General features: G+C 54.5%; 7 protein-coding genes across 7 annotated transcripts; 3 read left to right on the top strand and 4 right to left on the bottom strand.

Annotated features, from left to right (window-relative positions):
- Positions 1 to 1,937: 1,937 nt before the first annotated feature.
- Positions 1,938 to 3,169, top strand: COL26b_007572 (uncharacterized protein; the record flags this gene model as incomplete). The annotated part of the gene is made up of 5 exons (XM_053180358.1): positions 1,938 to 1,995; positions 2,055 to 2,102; positions 2,176 to 2,424; positions 2,490 to 2,949; positions 3,016 to 3,169. 5 exons carry the CDS (start codon positions 1,938 to 1,940, stop codon positions 3,167 to 3,169), a joined length of 969 nt encoding a protein of 322 aa, XP_053035654.1.
- A 307-nt stretch (positions 3,170 to 3,476) lies between these two features.
- Positions 3,477 to 4,648, bottom strand: COL26b_007571 (uncharacterized protein; the record flags this gene model as incomplete). The annotated part of the gene is made up of 3 exons (XM_053180357.1): positions 3,477 to 3,872; positions 3,936 to 4,513; positions 4,630 to 4,648. The coding sequence occupies 3 exons, from the start codon at positions 4,646 to 4,648 to the stop codon at positions 3,477 to 3,479; spliced, it is 993 nt and encodes a 330-aa protein (XP_053035653.1).
- Positions 4,649 to 5,088: 440 nt separating this feature from the next.
- Positions 5,089 to 5,916, bottom strand: COL26b_007570 (uncharacterized protein; the record flags this gene model as incomplete). Its single annotated transcript, XM_053180356.1, has 1 exon — positions 5,089 to 5,916. The coding sequence occupies one exon, from the start codon at positions 5,914 to 5,916 to the stop codon at positions 5,089 to 5,091; it is 828 nt and encodes a 275-aa protein (XP_053035652.1).
- A 334-nt stretch (positions 5,917 to 6,250) lies between these two features.
- Positions 6,251 to 7,981, bottom strand: COL26b_007569 (uncharacterized protein; the record flags this gene model as incomplete). Its single annotated transcript, XM_053180355.1, has 3 exons — positions 6,251 to 6,498; positions 6,674 to 7,089; positions 7,137 to 7,981. 3 exons carry the CDS (start codon positions 7,979 to 7,981, stop codon positions 6,251 to 6,253), a joined length of 1,509 nt encoding a protein of 502 aa, XP_053035651.1.
- Positions 7,982 to 11,228: 3,247 nt separating this feature from the next.
- On the bottom strand, positions 11,229 to 13,018 carry COL26b_007568 (uncharacterized protein; the record flags this gene model as incomplete). The annotated part of the gene is made up of 2 exons (XM_053180354.1): positions 11,229 to 12,930; positions 12,990 to 13,018. The coding sequence occupies 2 exons, from the start codon at positions 13,016 to 13,018 to the stop codon at positions 11,229 to 11,231; spliced, it is 1,731 nt and encodes a 576-aa protein (XP_053035650.1).
- A 2,619-nt stretch (positions 13,019 to 15,637) lies between these two features.
- On the top strand, positions 15,638 to 16,622 carry COL26b_007567 (uncharacterized protein; the record flags this gene model as incomplete). The annotated part of the gene is made up of 2 exons (XM_053180353.1): positions 15,638 to 15,743; positions 15,799 to 16,622. 2 exons carry the CDS (start codon positions 15,638 to 15,640, stop codon positions 16,620 to 16,622), a joined length of 930 nt encoding a protein of 309 aa, XP_053035649.1.
- Positions 16,623 to 17,395: 773 nt separating this feature from the next.
- COL26b_007566 (uncharacterized protein) lies at positions 17,396 to 18,915 on the top strand (the record flags this gene model as incomplete). Its single annotated transcript, XM_053180352.1, has 3 exons — positions 17,396 to 17,579; positions 17,637 to 18,066; positions 18,120 to 18,915. 3 exons carry the CDS (start codon positions 17,396 to 17,398, stop codon positions 18,913 to 18,915), a joined length of 1,410 nt encoding a protein of 469 aa, XP_053035648.1.
- Between the last annotated feature and the right edge of the window lie 10 nt (positions 18,916 to 18,925).

Raw genomic sequence — 18,925 nt, 5'->3', positions numbered from 1 at the left:
TTTGGTTGGTGTCTCACGTTGGATCTAACGACTGACCAGCCTCATTTTATCTAGCACGAAGGACTTTCATCTGATACCGGCGCGTCGTGGCAAAATTAGCAGCGGCGGGAACTTGGAAGCAGCTGTTTGGGTAGAGGGAGGGAGGGAGTCAGAACGGGAGCAAGACCAGGTCCAAGCTGGTTTCCTCCCGCCCGTCCCTCCATCAGCTGATGGCTGGGCCAAGAAGGCCATGAGGCGGTGCCTGACGAGACCACTGGATTAGCTCCGAAAGCGGCATAGTCTGTGATGTCTGCTGCTGGTGTCTGTTGGATTGACTGGAGAAGAGGAAGAAGAGGTGAGGAAGAGGTGAAGATGATGATCCAGGCCAGGACCAGCCTCCGAACCTCGGCATTTCTGACGAATGGCCCTTCCACTCGGCCCAGCGCCGGAAGTGCCCGGTATCCACAATCTTGTCAGGTTCCATCTGTGATTGCGGACGAGTACGTACCGCATGTCTCCCCCGCAAAATCACAAGCTCGGCTTGGAGTCGGTAATGTGAAGGCTGCAGTGGCCCGCGGAGGTTTCTGCCGTAGCATGCCGCGCGCTGGAACGGGGCTACGACTCTTTTGGCGCTACGTCACTCTTCTTTGCGCAGAATCACAGGCCGACGACTGACTGACTGACAGAGTACCGCGTCAGTCAAGTTGGTTGTTGGAGTAAGGTAGCCTCAGCTCCTCCTCAGCATTGCTTTGCTTTGTCCATGCCTCTCTTCTGAATCCAGCACTGACAATGTGCACGCAGCTCCGGTCGTCCAGTGCCGCTGCTGATGATTCCGGCAACCAATTGGTCTTCTCCAACAGAAGAATAGAAATGGCCAGGGGGTGTTTTGGAAGTGGGGGACACATTTTGATGACTGAAGAAAGATGATCCAAGATACCTTTTCCCCATGGTCCCTCTCTTCGAGCCCTTCCCACACGGTTGCATCCCATCCCTCCACCCCCCGTCTGCCCAGTCACAGCCTCCGTTCCGCCGAATCGGGATGGGCGCGCTCATCATCTTGTCGCAACCCACGCGTGCGCTGCGCTAGTAGCCAGACGTCTGAAGATTCGATGGTTTGAGCCACTCAGGCATCGGCCCCGTGCTTGTCTCTTCCATTTTTGCACTTGTTCTTCCTGCTACTGCGTGGAAGACATGGAAGCGTCCGTGTCTGCTCTGCTCTGCTCTGCACATCTTGTTCCTCTTCATCCATCCACACACGCCCTGGTGCCCCGGTCTGCCGATGCCCCTGGCGCTGGGCAGTCTAGTGTCTGGCCTCATCGTTGTGCCGCGGGTGAAGGGGGCGGAACTGAGGGACACCTTCTCCTCATATGCTTTTTCGTCTGCTCCCCTCATGCTCGGGAAGGTTGTGTCTAGGTACACATCCAGAGTCACACATACGTACGCACACCTGGGTACCGTCTGAAGTCGGGGAACCTCGAGTCATCTGCATATGTCTGCTTGTCCCGGGGCTGATTTTCTATTCTGGCTTGTGCCTTGACCCCTCGTCCCCCCGTCGTCACTGTGAACCACCACCCCCCCTCGTCCCCTCCAACACACGCCTAGTACGCCACCTTTATATCTTCTGCCGTGGCTTTCATCACCGGCGCCGAGGATGTCTGCTTTGTAGGTCCGTCCCTGACTTGACTTGACGACTTGTTCCGAATCTTCTTCTTCTCGTCCCGGCTCCTTCCCAAGCTTCTTTCCTTGCTCTTTCCCGTGTGTCCCGCTCTTGTATGACTACTTCCTCTTGATACCTCCTTCTCTACCTACACGCGCAGCATCGTCATTGTTCTTGCCATTGAACAGAAAAGAAGAAAGCGTGACTCTTGCTTTGTTCCTGTAGACTCCTTGGCGCGAGCCTCCTGCTGCCTACCTTTCCTGTCATCTCGTTTGCGCATATCCCTACTTCTTCGTGAATCATGGCCTCCAAGGTCAAGCAAGATGGCAAGACGACGTCGGCTGCCACGAACCTCATTGGTATGTCCCACCACCCGCAATTCCGTTATGGGACGACCGCGACTGACATGATGGTATAGCTGGCGGTGGTGCCGGCATGATGGAGGCGTTGGTCTGCCACCCACTCGGTAAGTTCTTCCCCTCGGCGCAAACCTCGCGATGAGTGACAGACATCTTTACTGACACGTGCGACACAACCAGACACGATCAAGGTCCGAATGCAGCTGTCGCGGCGCGCAAGGCAGCCCGGAGCGCCCAAGCGCGGCTTCATCCGCACCGGAGTCGAGATCGTTAAGAAGGAGACGCCTCTTGGTCTGTACAAGGGTCTCGGCGCCGTGTTGACGGGCATCGTGCCCAAGATGGCCATCCGGTTCACGAGTTTCGAGGGATATAAGCAGATGCTGGCGGACAAGAAGACGGGGATTGTCAGCGGACAGGCGACTTTCCTAGGTAGGTCTCAGTCCCCCAATCTTGACCCGCAGAGGGAGAATGTTTGTCACTGACGAGAGAGACAGCTGGCCTCGCCGCGGGTGTGACTGAAGCCGTCGCCGTCGTGACGCCAATGGAGGTCATCAAGATCCGTCTGCAGGCGCAGCACCACTCCATGGCGGACCCCCTCGACATCCCAAAGTACCGCAACGCGGCGCACGCGCTCTACACCGTCGTCAAGGAGGAGGGTTTCGGCGCGCTGTACCGGGGCGTGTCGCTGACGGCGCTGCGGCAGGGTAGCAACCAGGCCGTCAACTTCACGGCCTACTCGTACTTCAAGGAGGCGCTCAAGGACTACCAGCCGCAATACGCCGGGGGAAACCTGCCGAGCTGGCAGACGACGGTGATTGGGCTCGTCAGCGGTGCCATGGGCCCGTTGAGCAATGCGCCGATCGACACCATCAAGACGAGGTTGCAAAAGACGCCTGCCGAGTTCGGCACAAGCGCGTGGAGTCGCATTGCCAAGATCTCGAGTGATATGTTCAAGTGAGTTTTGTCTTCTCGCGCTGTTCCTGAGAGCCTGCAGAATACTGACAATGTGCGTGTCCGCAGACAAGAAGGCATGCACGCCTTTTACAAGGGTATCACGCCTCGCATCATGCGTGTTGCGCCGGGACAGGCGGTGACGTTTACCGTCTACGAGTACCTCAAGGAAAAGCTGGAGAGAAGCAACGTGTCCTTCACTGGAGGCAAATACGAAGAGTAGATGCACATGGTCAAGGGGAATTGCTTTTCAGGTGGTTGTCTGTTGATGCAAGATACCAGTTTTTAATCTGCACGTCGAAAGCAAGAGGTGGGGGGGTGAGGCATGGTTGCACGCGAAGAGGAAGAAGATGCCGCAAGTTGTAGATATGCCGAACATACTTAGAAAGTATTGCTTTGCGAATCAACTCTGTCTATCATCAGCCCGATCTACAGGCTCGGGACCCAACGCCTTTGCATTGCATCGCATGCGCTCGACCTTTTTTCTTGCCTCTCCCGCCTTATCCGCCTGCAGCCCTACACCTTCACATTTATCTTCCGGGACGCTTGGGTCTGCTGAAGCCTTGTCTGGCCGTCACCTTGGGATGCAGCTCGGCCAGGACCGAGTCTTCGGTGACCTCGCTGGGCTCCTCGACCTCGAGCTTCTTGTCCAGCGTCAGGCCGGCCTCGCTGGTCGCAATCTCGAGCACGGCGCGCTTCATGAGCGGGTACAGCATGCGGTTCTTGATGGCCTTGTTGCCGGGAGTGACGGGGCAGGTGTAGATGAAGAGCAGGGGGCTCGACTCGGCGCCGTTGTGGGTGTGGGTGAAGCGGTAAAAGGTGAAGCGAGGCTCGGTGGAGGAGATGGTCTGGGTGAGTTCGGTGATGCTGGAGGGGCTTTCGGAAGAAGGGACGAGCTCGACGGATTCCTTTTCCGGGTTGATTTTCTGCAGATGCGAGTTAGCTGTTGGTCCGTCAGGTGGTGGGTGGGTGGAGAGTTAGTTACGCACCAACATGACCAGCGTACGACCGCCGTTCAGGTCCTTCATGGCAGCGAGAGCGTCCTCGGCGATAGGCATGGCGAGAGTCTTGCTAAGATGGATCTCGCGGGTTCCCGTGCCGGTGCTCGCCTCGGCCTCAGCCTGCTTGACTGCACCGAGACTACGCTCCTCCTCAGTGAGAGGGGCCTCAAGCTCGGTGTGGGCATCGTGCTTGACGAAGCCCTGGGCAGAAAGCTCCTCTGGGGTGGTGGCGAAGATGGACTCGCGGAAGTGCTCGGAGCCCAGCTTACGGACGAGAGTCAGGCGGGTGGAGGCGAAGAGCATCTTCTGGCGGACCTTGGCGGAGTCGGGGACGTATGTGACGGCCGTCAGGCGAGGAGCGGTATCATAGCGGCGGAGGAGGGCATAGAGGGCTTCGTTGGGCTTGAGGTGCGGCTGGAGGGCGGACAGGTTGTCGTCGAACGAGTCGGAGGACTTGGGGAGGAACTGGACGGGAGCGAGGGTCTCGTTGTCGATAGTGACGAGAAGGCCGAAGTGTTTGTCGCTGCCGAGGAGGGTGTTGAACTGGGAGACAAGCTCCTGGGAGGCTGATGAGCGTTAGCCGTGGGGTTTAGAACCTTGCGCGAGGGAACTGAGGATATTCGCGATCTGGCGGTGGACAGCGACGGGGGAAGGATAAGGACAGCAACAGGACGGAACGTACCAGAAATGCCAGACTGCATGCTGGCGGTTCCGAGGGGTCGCTCTAGGTGTTGCGGTTCGTTTCTCTAGGACTCAGGTTGAAGCTAAGGCGATAGGGGCGGGATATATATACATACAACTTCCCAGGCGACGATTGAGGGCGGCAGCGGCGGTGTTGAGTTGTGAAGCTGGAGATGCGGCCGCTACGTCAGCTGTTGGGTGGATTCCAGGATGGGGCTCCAATGGTTTACAATGGAGGGGTAGGAGCACTTTAGTGGTCGCTGCGGGTACCTGGACACCGCGCCTGGAGCTGCCAGCGGAGGAGGGGGCGGGCTTCCGCCATTGACTCGGGTTATGTAAGCCACCTCACCTATCCTTACCCATGGGTTCTGCCTGGTAACCGCTATCACTTTCTTCACGACCACGGTATCATCTGCTGCGAATAGCTTCATTCTGATTAAGGCGCAAAATACCACTCTGTCTACCTGAGCCACTTCCACGCCGCAAATGCAGCTCCGACAGCAACACCATACGTTCCGACAATCCTGGCTGCCTGAAACCAAGCATTTCTAATAATCTTTGCATTCGACGCTTCGTGCGCTTGTCGGTCATTCGCAAACGGGAACGCCTTGCCCTCAGGCACTTCTTTCCCGACAAAGTCACATAGAGGCTTCCACCCGTCCTTGCCCACCCTGTACACCAGTAGCCTCTCAGGCGCAATGTGAGCCTTGATGCGCTCAGAATGCCGACGGTACACTTCCGGTGTCATGCGGCGGAAGTCTTCCAGGCTCGACGCACCTCCCGAGAAGCCGCGGAGTATCTTCTGCATGGCGAATCCCGCCCGGTTGCCGACGATGGTGCCCAGAATTTTAATCAACATGCTGGTCAAGGGCTGAAAATTAGGCCAGAGGACCTGGCTTTCGAAACTGGGATACCACGTGTCGTAGTCGCGCTCCGTGAGGATGATCTTGGCGTCGGGATACGCATCCGCCAGCTCCACCGCGAAGAAGCACACCAAATCCGTTAACGCGTCGTACACCCCAAACAGCTCGTCCCAGTCTTCTCGAGTGAAGGGCTTCGGCCGAGGTGAGTGGCCCTTGGCGTTGATTTCAGGCCAAGTCGCCATCGCCGCTCGCTCCAGGAAATCCCAGTGGGTCGGCTTGGTGCGGGAGTCGAGGCCATCGTAGACGTGCTTGAAGCCCAGTTCTTCGAGAGCTGTTTTGAGAGAGGTCGTGCCGGTGCGAAGCAGCCCGACGGCAATCACCCTGGGAGGGCCAGCATCGCGCGCCCTGTCCTCTGGAGTTGCCATGCTGGTCGAGCTTTCTCGGGGCAAAACAGGGAAACTAACAAGAGCTGAGCATGTTCTTCGCGAACAAGAAACCATCTGCAAGCGGTGTGGGTTGCCATGATCATTTAACGTAGCATCGACGCGTCCCGGTCTCTCCGGGCGGTGTACCCACGGCTGAACTCGCGAAATCAGCGCTAGATGCTGATATACGATAAGCAGAAACTCAATTGGGAGGAGCTGAGCAGCAATTAAATGACCTGTCTTGCCAAGCGGCCAAAGTCCCAATCCTTGTCGTAATTGCTTACCACCATCGTTGCACAACAGTTGAGCTGTGTGCTGCTAATTGGTACCTGACTCAGGTCGCTTGCTGTGGCCGACTCCGCATAAGCAGCTCCCGATACTTCTCCAGGCTCTCTCCGATCATGTTGATAAACGGCCATTGAGTATTGCTTTTGAAGAAGTGCGCCCAGATCCTCAGTACTGCCAGACTGAGAGACGCAGGGTCCCGGTCTACACCCACTTCGGGCTCGTCGTCAAAGTCAACCACGTCGTAGGCTTCCTCCACGATGCAGCGTACCCAATGCAAGATCCTGTCTTCGCTGTCTGCAATCCTGTCAGCAGGTGTCCTCTGACCTTTTCGCAAAGGGGGTTTGCTGCCGGGCGGATAAATACAATGCAGACAATGACGACTTCAGGGATGATATGGATGATAGGAAAAACAGGTACAGCGTAGAACTCCGCTCCAGTAACAGAAGCTCGGGCGGGTAAAAGGACTTACCACTCAACGGCGTCGTGCCCGAGGCCTCCGTCAGGGAAAAGAGCCATTTGCTCAGCAAAACAGCACACTCAAGACCCGAGAGTGAGTGTCTGACGCTCCAGAAGAATGCCTGGCTACGGGCGACACGGTCGACGCCGAGTCTCACGGGAATACTCAGCATATGGGCCGTGTAAAGAAGCGCAGTAATGACTCCGCCACTTCGTTCGACTGCGGGTGATCGATATATGGCCTTGGCAATGCGGATCGGATCTCGTGTTTCGAGCAGTCGGTAAGGACCTAGGTGGAGATAGATCCGAACGTAGGCCAGTCCAAGTAGTGAGCTGGAAGTAAAAGGGATGGGGCCGTTCTCGTTGTTTGGGTCGAGACTCGATTCGGGAGCCTGTTGCCATCCCGCAGTCCACGATCGCAAGCCGCGTCTAGTGAAGGTTAGCGTTGTGTGGTGAATGATTGTAATTGGACTTACTCAAGCTTGTCCACCTCCTCGCTAGGCAATGATGCTGAGTGATCCATCACCGGCAAAGAGAGGTCTCGGACGATGTATATCCTCTGCAACAGACCGTGTAAGAGTATGTAATTGCCCAGTGGGGTGGGGATAGGATCAAGTGGCGCAGTGCCATCAGTGTTTCTCAGCAGAAGCGACAACGCATCCTGGAAAAAGAGCTGCTGTTTATCAGTCTCTCGACGGGCGATCTGCCACTGGACAGCATTCGAGGCCTTCCATTCCTTGGTCGAACAAGGCAGCCGAAGGCCAACCTCATTGCTGCGGAGAACAGGATAAACGTTATACGCAATGCTATGTGTATGCATGAAAGAGAAGGCAATCAGCTTCGCGCGCCGTGCTGACTCTTGCTGGGCCCACGCATGCCAAGCTGCCTGTGGCGTGGTCTGGTCGGCAGGAGGCTGGCGCCCGTCTTCCTCATGGAGGCCTACTTCGCGCAAGACTTGAGCCAGAAGTCCCTGCAAGCCGAATGCCTCTTGCATCAGTGACACCTTGGGTTCCCAAGTCGCATACCCCATGAGTGCAATCAAAGCACGAACAGTCTCTATGGGTTCCCACGGACCCCAATCTCTTGCCAGGATGGGTCGTGATTCGCGCCGTTGAGGCATACTGAGAGACGACCCTGTCTTGGGCCCGAACTTATCAGACTCATGGGCAAGGCGCTCCATCAAGATGGCTTTGCCGGCGTAGAAGAGTCTTTCAGACATGCGGTGCTCGAAGCAGTACTGTGCGCCCACAGCAGCCAGGCCGAGAATGAGTTCGAGCGAATGCTCGAAAATCCGCCATGTTGGCGTGTGAAGGAAAGGCATGTGTGAGTGGAAGCCTTCAAAGTAAGACGTCAGGTAACGGGTTAGTGCATGGCGGGATGGGAACTTGAAGTTTGGGTCAAGAATGTCGCGGAAGCTCTCAATGGATGCATTGAGACGAGAACGCTGCTCGTCCGAGATGCGATATGGCTGAGACTCATTGTCTACGGAGCGAGGAACTGAATCATGTGTGAGAGAAGTCCATGCCTGCATTATTCACAACTTCATTTACTTACTGGCGTCGGGCAAGTTCTCTGAGATGCGATTCCCTGTTGGAGCCGATGGCAGCCAAGAGCTGAAAGGGGTTCCGGGCCGGGTCCTACTGCGAGGCCCTGGGGTGGCTGTTCCTTCCCTCGAGTCTTTCACCCTTGAGTCTCTCATGCCTGGGTCGACGACATCATTGTCTCTGTCTGGGCCGTGGAAGTAGGGACTCCACTCTGCAGGCAGACCGACGCCATCGAGGAAGTTGGCAAACTCTCGGAAGTGGGCGTCAAACCCAACAACATCCTGATTGCCTGGCCGGAGGTTTGTAAGCAACAAAAGCCGAATGAGGGACGCCGTATCTGCAACCAACCATTTTCGTAGAACTGATCCGTTATCAAAGTCTGCTGATACGACGCATCTACGAGGCCACCATTTCTAGGGACGGCCATGGGATACAGATCTGCAGGTTGCGGCGGCGGCGGAGGAGGCGGTTGCGACCAATGATCCACGCTCATGCCCGAGAGAGAGACGGCAGCAGCCAGGTCAGCCTCGACTGGCGGCGCATGGCTATTTTCACCGGAGTCCGGCTCCGAAGGGCCCTCCGGGGACTCGGAGCCGTCCTCATGAAAGGCGATCCGCTGATGGCGGGTCAACAGGTCTCGCCTAGCGAAGGCCGCTCCACAACGGCATATGAAGGGCTTTTCCTTGGTGTCTGACACGCGAGCAGGTCAGCGTCAAGGCACGTGGCAGAGTTCCGGGCATCTGGGTCATGGAGAAGAAGCCAGGAGTGCTAGCTCAGGTGTCGTAATGTGTCAAAATCACGCGAGGACTTGGAGTAGATAGGAAACGGCTGTGGAGGAGATGGGATGACTGACGCGTCCGAACATGGCGCTCCAAGTGCTCGGTGCGCTTGAACGTTCGCCCACAGTGAGGGCACGAACGAGCATCGGGGCCGTGACCGGTTCGTCTCCTTCGCTTGACTGGAGTCGAATGAGGCCTGGGATGGAGAGCCTGCGGCGATTGTGCATGCGGCTGCGGTGGCGGCTGGGTCTGCGTGCCGGGACCGTTGTGGGACAGCATCCTTTCCCACACACACACAGACGCCGTGGTTGGAGGTGATGAGAAAGACAGGGCAAGTTGGAGAGAAGGCTAATTGGGGCATCCCCTTGGCTTATGTTGGAGAAGATTGTCCCCCTTGTGGGTCTTATCGACGACCCCAAGGCGGCCATTATCTTTGGAGAACATGACTCGTATCCATGTCCCCCACGGCGGCTATCTAAGTTCGATGCTCCCTTGGACTGGGCGAATTAACTTGCGCCGTTACCCCTGTGACAATGAATATCCTGCTTTTCTCCGAGGCCGTATCTTGCCCGTTTCCCCGCAATATCCACTCGGTATTTTGAATCGGGTCTTTAGGCCGGTTCACGCTCGGGCGTGTTGGAGTAGTTGGGAAGTGATCATCAGGCCGATGTCGACCTATCTGGTCCATGTAACGATAGGCATAACATAGCAGCTGCTCTCAAAGCATATTGCGTTTTCCTTTACAGTGCTACTGCAACGACCCCGGCCCCAAGCATCGTAATGTTCAAGTTTCCCGGAGTCGCATTCATCACGGGTGCTGGTGGAACGGGTAAGTGAGCCCAAGCTCCTCGTCTTCGAGGTTACTTCACCACTGACAATGCGAAGGTATCGGGGCAGCTGTTGCCAGGGGTTTTGCTCGGTCAGGCTGTTCAAGAATCGCCATCACAGACCTGAACAAAAGGTCACTTATTGACACGCGCGATGCGATTCTAGAGATCCACCCCAAAGCGGAGGTGTTGAGTCGGGAAGGTGACATCTCTGACGAGACGTTTGTCAACTCGTTCGTTGGAGACATCGCCAAAACTTTCTCTCGTATCGATTATTCAGTGAGCTGTGCGGGAATCTTGGGAGCATCACTGAAATCTCACGAGACGTCGACGGTGGCGTTTGATCTCATAAACAATGTCAACTACAAGGGCAGCTGGCTGGCGTCCCGCGCCGTGCTAAGTCACATGTTGAGACAAAAGCCACTATCTGAGCATCCAGAGCAGCGAGGATCTATTGTAAACATCGCCAGTCAGCTCGGCGTAGTCGCCCGACCAAAAGCTGGTAAGCTCGAGAGTATCACAAGCGCAAGTGAAGATCACTAACGAGACGTCTCGAATAGCCCCATACTGTGCGTCAAAGGCTGCCATCATCAATATGACGAAATCCGACGCCATTGATTACTCGGAAGATGGAATCAGAGTAAACTGTGTCTGTCCGGGTGTAATTGCGACGCCAATGACGACAGCAAACGAGGAGTTGATCCAGAGGCTGAAGCCAGCGGTTGACATTGCGCCCATGAAACGAATGGGGACACCCGAAGAGGTGGCGAACGCAGTCTTATTCTTGTGTTCTAGCCAGGCGTCATTTGTTCAAGGGCACGCACTGGTCGTTGATGGCGGCTACACAATCAATTAAATACATTCATCAGAGGTATCCAAAAAGCCACAAATCTAACTGATCTATCTATTACGAGCGTAGTTGTGACAGACTCGTTGCTGGTGTTGCATTCGATTTACAACGATGTGTCTTCCAGAGTGAAAATTACGGGTAGCAAACAGCCCTTAATGTCTGAAACTGAACTGCTCTCAAAGGGTTCTTTATGTGCCCACCGCTGGGGAGACCGACGTTGTCCGTGTTATCGCAACGTCAGTGTCTGTTGCCTCTGAGGTTTTCGCCGCCACAATTTTCTCTGGTTCTGCCTCCATTCACATCCATGTCTCCGACAGCTGCGGATATTCTTGGTTGTGTCTTTGTCTCTTACGTTTCATGTCCTTGCATTTCTCTCGATCTCTTACCCATTGCTTCACTGAAAGCATGCCAGTAGACTGAACGTATGTCTCTGGTAAAGAAAACAAGCAGGCAGCACGTTAACGTATCGTTGCAACTGATTGGACTTGTAATCTGGGAAACGAGAATTCAACATGAATCAACTGTGATTATTTTGAGATTTTAATAGATGAGATCTCGCCGTCTGCTCTCAGGCGGAGAGTTTCACCCGTTTGAGGGTGGGTGACGTGGTGCTATTTACTTCAGGCACGGGCCTGCTGTTTGACTTCATGCTCGCTCCATTAAAAGGGGAGTCATGTACCTGATTAGTTGATTCCTCGGTGTTTTTGAGAGCCCGCCAATCAAAGTTGTTTTCCCAAGCGTGTCCAACTCTCAGTATGCTCTTCTCTTGCCATAGCCCGCCAACAATCTGCATACCAACCGGCAGCATCACCTGTGCATCATCTTTTGCGGGAATGAAGCCAACGGGCATGGACATGGCTGGATGTCCAGTGACATTGAAGACAGCCGTATTTGTTGTGAGGCCAATTGTGGGCTCAAATGAACCCAAGACCGAGTCCCGAGCACCGTGTCGCGGGGCCACAAAAGGTGTCGTTGGCATGATGATGACGTCGTACGTTTGAAAAGCCCGCTGGTAGGCATCACTGATCTGACGACCAATGTTGACCGTTTTGCTATAGAGCCCAGGGAACTTGTCTTGCAGGTACAGGCCGTTGATGACAGTGTTCTTGGTTGAAGGGAATAGCTTATGAAAGCTAGGATCAGTGAATGGCAGTCGAGCCTTTTCAAACTCTGTGAGACCGAGTCCCCTGTGGCCAGTAGCGCGACCCAGTATGCCCGAAGAGCCTGAAATACGCTGCTGAAGAGTCCAAATTGAAGGGCCCTCGAGGTGGAGCGGCACGGAAACCTCTTCCACCGCAGCTCCTAGGCTTTCCAGCTTCTGTGCCGCCATCAGGACGTGGTCTCTGACTCTTGGATCGACAATCTCTTGGTGGAAACCTTCTTTGAGAATACCGATCTTGATCCCATCGAGGCGACCGGAACTTGAACGAAGAAAGTTGGCAAAATTATATGACCCGTGGGCTTCAGCACCCAATGACTTGTCGTCGATGCCGTCATAGCCTGAGATGACATCGAGGCACTGGGCAGCCTCCATGACGGATCGGCATATGGGTCCAGCGTGGTCGTCGATGGCATCGCCGCTTGTGAAGCCGGTGAAGGGAATCAGGCCGTGTGTAGGTTTTACTCCGACACATCCGCAGAAGGACGAGGGAACTCGAATGCTGCCTCCTTGATCCGTGCCGAGAGCAATATCAATTTTTCCCGAACCAACCAGTGCCGCACCGCCGGAGGTGCTACCGCCTGTAGAGTAACCTTCTCTGTATGGATTCTCGATCGTGCCTTGAGCGCTAGTGAACGACGCCGTGGAATTGCAGAAGTGTTCGCAAGTTGCTGTACCCAGGATATCGGCTCCGGCATCTAGCACTCGGGTCACCACGGTAGCATCTGTTGACGGTGTCCATGGAGGAAAGGCGTCACTGCCAAAGAACTGCGGGACGCCAGCAACAGCGATGCAGTCTTTCAGGCAGACGCTCCTACCCTTCAGTGACCCTGACGAAGGGTCCTTCGCGGATTGATCTCCTCGGATTAGAAACCGGTGCGCCCAAGCATGACCAAACTCTTGCTCTTCTGCTGTAGGAATATGGATATTTTCGCGGGGGTATTTCTTCGTATCGGGGACTGGTTGGTAGTCCGGTAGGCGATCGATGCGGGTTGCACAGTCGTGGACCGCGGCTAGGAGTCTCTGGTAGTCGGCCGACTCCTCGGGTTTGATCGTCAGACCAAGCGGCTCGAGTAGCTTCTCGACGTCGCCTTTCTGGACAGGATTATCCCTAGATAGAGCAGTTAGCAAGAGGTCTGTTAGTCAAGTGGACAACTTTGATGGCCGTACGATGAGATATCCTTGAAGAATACAGACATGGTGGGCAATTGACCAAGTTTCTACTGCGAGCTCAGCGTGTATTCCACGGATGCCGCTTGAAGCCAGCCCAACTGGTTGCTCATATGTGTATCAAGACATGATCCATGATGGAGCCGCGAGGAAATGTCGGAGACAACTTCCGGGGGTCACTGTACCGGTTTGTGGCGAGAAGGGCCTCCGATGACAAACAGAATGAAGTCGGCATTAGTGGACGCGATGACAGGAGAATGACCCCGCCGGGCGGTACGACCCCATTAGTCGCGTCTCGGGGTTGGAGAAGGGTCGATGGGGTAATTAAGTTGGTAATGAACCGCGCGAGTCGGGGAAGTCTTCTTGCCCCAGCTCCACATCCAGCGCTGAACGAGATGCTAAAGCTGTGAAGTGACGTGAAATTTTGGCAAAAAGCTCAGAAACCGTGGGGATCAAAGTTGGAGGGAGATGTTGCATAAACAACAGTTTCATTGTCACCCGGTTTGTTGGTTTGGTGGTAGAGATGCCAGGGGGGCGATGCCCTGTTCAGTCCAGTAGGAAAGCAAGCTCATTTGATTGGGACTATCTCTGCCCCTGTCTCTGCTGCCACACTTTGCTGCTGCTGCAGCTGAGGTCATTGTCGCTGTCGCTGACCCTCTGTTGTCATCTCTGGCCATATTTGCATCTGTCGCATTTACATACCCAGCAACGTGCCTTCACCAGACTTGAGGGCGGGAATGAAGGAAATACGTGTCTCGTGTGATTTATCCACCAAGCCTCAAAGCAGGTAGAGCTTGTCACCATCCGATTGTATGTAGGTGGACTTTCTAAGCGGAAAGGTGTTCACTCTGTTACCTGGACCACGAGCCTGCCCCTAAAAGCGCTGTCTTGGTAGATTTCTACAACACCCGGAATCCCGTCAAACGGCACGAGTGTAATGTGCGATCTGACGCCAGCTTCCTCGACAATTCTCATCATCCTCTCTGTTGCCGTTCGGCTGGCAACATAGCTTCCACGGATGGTGAGCTCCTTGAATACAATCACACTTGAGTCAAATCTCCAGGCGTCGGCCGGAAGACCCAGCACACCCATGACGCCTCCAATCCTCAGTATCGATAAGGCCCAGTTGTTGGCCGCCAAAGAGTCAGTGCAGACCACTACAGCAGCAACGCCTTCGCCGTTCGTGAAATCCATGATCTTTGCAGTGGCGTCTTCAGCACCGGAATCAACCACCAGCGCTGGCTTCAGAGCTTCATTAGGCATTTCCGTGGCAAGTTGCCTGCCAGCCGGTCGATTGTCGATGGCTATTGTGCCGAATCCCATGGCGGTAGCGAACTGCAGACCGAGGTGACCGAGCCCGCCGATACCAACAACAGCCACTGTCTCACCCGGGCTGAGCCCAGCCGTCGCTCTCTCCAGCGATCCCCATACCGTTGCCCCTGCACACATCAAAGGCGCAGCCTGGTCAAACGATAGTGATGCTGGCAGACGGACTGTGGTCTCTGGATCAATCGATAGATATTCTGCGAATGCGCCGTCGTGTTGGAAGCCTGCAGTTTCTCTCTTGTCACAGAACCGCGGATCAAGTTGCCCACTCGTGCGCTTCGTCAATCCGCAACCACTGCACTCCCCGCACGAATTCTTGTAATTGAGTGCACCAACCCGGTCGCCAATCTTCCAGGCAGGACTACATTTTGCGCCAACTTTGACGATTACACCGGCAGGCTCGTGTGATGGGATCATGCCTAGAGGCGACTTGAATTGCCCTTGCAGCACTTGTAGATCAGAGTGACAGAAGCCAGCCGCATGAACTCTGATAAGAAGTTCGTTGTCGCGGACTTCCGGCACATGTCTCTCAACCAGCTCATAGGGTTTACCGTACTGCAACACTTTAGTCTCTGCCTGTCTGAATGACATGACTGAAAAACTAACCTCAGATATTTGGGCAGCCCTCATAAGGGGGGGAATGCTTGGGGTCGTCATTTGCGTCATGGTGCAAGTAAACTTCTTGTCAGACTGATACGACTGAGAGGGTGGACTCGTTATGTCGTAGGAGCAACATTCGTCGATCGACCCTGTCACGACCAAAATTGGGCCATATCCAGGCCCAGTTGCGATAATGAGGGAACAGCAGCTGTTGGAGACCATCTCTCTCTGAAAGAGGGACCTGACGCCCCTCACTTGGAGGATTTTAGTCTCCAACTCCTCGCAGAAGTGTCTCCAACTCTCCTCTAGTGTACGGAGCAATCCCCGACAACACCCACTTTCAGCATCACCCCTCTTCTTTCCTCAGTTCTAGTTTTAGCAACATTTCGCAAATCGATTGATGAAGATCTAATCCTCCAATCAAATTGCTGGGAAAAACGATGCCTTTTGAGTGACCCGCCCCGGCACCCCGCGATAAGCTATGGTCCCTGGCAGCAAAGGCATCTGGCGGACTAATGGAGCTTACCAGATTGAATTACCCCTCATTAGCCAGTGAGCTGAGTGTGGTGGGCGACCTTCCTTAAGGCCGGTCACCTCGCTATCTGTGAGCAAAACAATAAACTCTCTCCCATTAACCCCCGCACACGCGTTCTGTCACAACTTTAGACGCAGCTCTACCTTGTTTGCCTAGCTTCCTCGGCACCACAATTCCTTGAGTCGATATGGGCAAGAAGCGTGTTCTCGTTAGCTACGGCGTTGACGTAGATGCGGTCGCAGGATGGTTGGGCTCATATGGAGGGGAGGATTCCTCAAATGATATCAGTAGGGGTAAGAGCTTCGCATATGGCAAACAATTAGCGAAGGTGAAACTAAGCATCTCCAGGATATTTCGCCGGCACAATCGGTGTCCAGCGAGTTCTCAAGTTCCTTGCGAAGTATGACATCAAGGCGACATGGTTCATTCCCGGCCACAGCCTCGAAACCTTCCCCGAGGACATGGCCGCCGTCCGAGATGCTGGCCACGAGATCGGCCTCCATGGCTACTCACACGAAAACCCAACCGACATGACGATCGAGCAACAGAGAGAGATTCTCGATAAAACATATCGCATGTTGACCGAGTTTGCCGGCAAGCCCCCGAGAGGTAGTGTTGCACCGTGGTGGGAGACAAGCAAGGAGGGCGCGCAATTGCTTCTCGACTACGGTATCGAATACGACCACAGCATGAGCCATCACGATTGTCAGCCTTACTATCTGAGGACTGGCGACTCATGGACTAAGATTGACTACAAGAAGAAGGCCGCTGAATGGATGAAACCCCTCGTTCGGGGCCAGGAGACTGGACTCGTCGAGATTCCGGCAAACTGGTATCTCGACGACCTTCCGCCGATGATGTTTATCAAAGACGCACCCAACAGTCACGGCTTTGTAAACGCCAGAGATGTGGAGGACATCTGGCGGGACCACTTCGACTACTTCTATCGGGAGTACGACGAGTTCATCTTCCCATTGACCATCCACCCAGATGTGTCTGGTCGACCCCACGTGCAACTCATGCATGAAAGGCTGATTGAGCATATGAAGAAGCACGAGGGCGTCGAGTTCGTTACAATGGCACAAATCTGCGATGAGTTTAAGTCCAAGACGGCCCCTGCCGAGGGTGCAGTGATGCCCGCAGCACCTGGAGCGATTTTGAAGCAATCATAAGCCTAGGCACATAGCTAGAGGAATAAAGATACCATGTCACGACTCAGAAATCTGTCGACACGCCGTGTGACAATCGTCGGGGCCAGATCTATGGCAAACCGCCCTGTCTGCTGGTCACATCTCAATCAAGCGATCCTATGAAGAATATCACCTCACACTCCTAAACCCTGTGGTGTATGCCCATAAACTTTGGAGACTAATCATCATATCGTTCAGGAAGCCTCCTGGCTCCTTACCCCGCGCTTATCGTTCATGACGTCTGATCCATATCAATGGAGGTCAAGATTGGAGCACACCTCCCAAATCCGAGAGTTGGTATCTTGACCCCAACGCCGGCAATAGTCTCATAACATTAATACCCCAACAGGCTTCGATATACCCCAACGTTATCAGAGGAGCCCCGTGTCGACCCACAACCAACCTCCACTGAATGCTGTCTTACCCCCTGAACATGCTTTTGACTTTGGCTGCTGCCAGGGGTACGTGACCCACGATCTTGGGGCGGCATCTGACGCTGCTCGCGGGGTTGGGTGGATTCCACGTCGATGGTTATCTTGGTCGGGAACTCTTTGCCGCTACGAGATAAGCCACCTCTGACTTCCTTGACCTGCTCACCTGTCACAGGCCATATCGCCAGATGCTCCAAATCCATCGAAACGCTTATATCCTATAAATGATATTCGGGCGATGTCTTGCGTCTCCTGAATAGACAGAAAGACAAGCCGTCCAACATTTCATCGACCGGCCAGGAGTATCGACTTAACACCGTCGAAATGTCGCAAACAACCTCTGAGAAGTCCGATGCGATCACGCCGGCACCGGTCCGTAGCAGCGGCAGCATTGACGCCGGCAAGCTCGAAAACCCTGAAGATGCTTATGAGGTCTTCAAGAGAGGCGACGGAGCGGTTGACTTTCGCACGGTTGGTTGGGTCCATGCCTCGGTCATTTTCTTGAAGGGTATGCAATCGAAACCCTAGTCCTGGAGTTATCGTATTCAAAGCTGACATATTCAAGTCATTTTCGCCACTGGTGTGCTCACAATCCCGTCTGCTATGTACGTCTTGGGCGCGCTTCCTGGTGCCATCAATGTCTTGGGCTGGCAGTTCTTGAACACGTACTGCGCGATCATCCAAGGAAACTTCCGCAATGCACACGCCGGATGTCACTCCATCGCTGATATGGCCAACGTCGTTGGTGGCACTTGGTTGAAAGAGGTTGTTGGCGTCTTGTTCCTCGTCACCTATGCCATCGTTGGCGCTTCAGGAATATTTGGCACATCGGTTGCTTTCAACGCTCTTTCTAACCACGCAATCTGTACCAACTCCTACATGTTGGTTGCAACGGCTTGCGTCTTCATCCTTGCGAGTGCCCGCAAGTTCGAGAAAATCGCCTGGCTGACATGGGCTGGCTTCATCTCGGTTTATGTCGCCGTCTTCATTGTTGTGTGAGTCACTACTCCTTCCTCTTCCCATATACAACAACTAATCGCTGCATTAGTGTCGGAGTTACCCAGGTGGACCGACCTGCCGCCGCCCCTAAGACTGGCGACTTCGATCTTGGATACCACGTGATCGGCAACCCGAACTTTGTCACTGGCATCACCTCCGTCGCTACCATCTTCTGCTCGGGCGCCGGTACCTCGGCTTTTCTTCCCGTTATCTCGGAGATGAAGAAGCCCAGGGACTACAACAAGGCTGTCTACCTTTGCATGGGAATTGTTACCGCGTCGTACTTGACCTTCTCACTGGTTGTCTACCGATACTGCGGTCAATGGGTGGCCTCTCCATCTCTCGGAAGCGCAGGAGATGTGATCAAGAAGGTCTCCTACGGGATTGGCTTGACAGGTCTCATGGTCAGTGCCTGTCTTTACATCCACGTTGCGGCGAAGTACCTCTTCGTTCGTCTTCTCCGCGACTCAGTCCACTTGCAGAAAAACTCCATCGTGCATTGGTCTGTCTGGCTTGCCTGCACTCTCGGCATGTCTGTTGTTTCGTACCTGATTGCCTCTGGCATCCCCATCTTCAATTACCTTCTGGCCTTGGCGGGAAGCTTGACGTTTGCGCCACTGGCGCTGGGACTTCCGGGATATCTCTGGGTCTACGACCACCAGCACTACCGCCAAGGTAGCTGGTGGAAGGTCATGGTCTACTGGCTTAACTGGCTGATGATTCTTCTGGCTGTATTCCTCACTATTGGTGGTACATATGGTGTTGTTCAAAACATCATTGATGCCTACGCAAACGGTTTAATCGGAGGTGCGTTCGCTTGCGCAGACAACAGCGGATCTTCATAAAAGGCAGAAG

The sequence above is a fragment of the Colletotrichum chrysophilum genome, assembly GCF_026319265.1.
Source record: "Colletotrichum chrysophilum strain AFK26 chromosome Unknown scaffold_62, whole genome shotgun sequence".
NCBI lineage: Eukaryota > Fungi > Ascomycota > Sordariomycetes > Glomerellales > Glomerellaceae > Colletotrichum > Colletotrichum chrysophilum.
The sequence above is the reverse complement of the archived record's forward strand: the minus strand, read 5'-3'. Positions and strand labels throughout refer to the sequence as shown.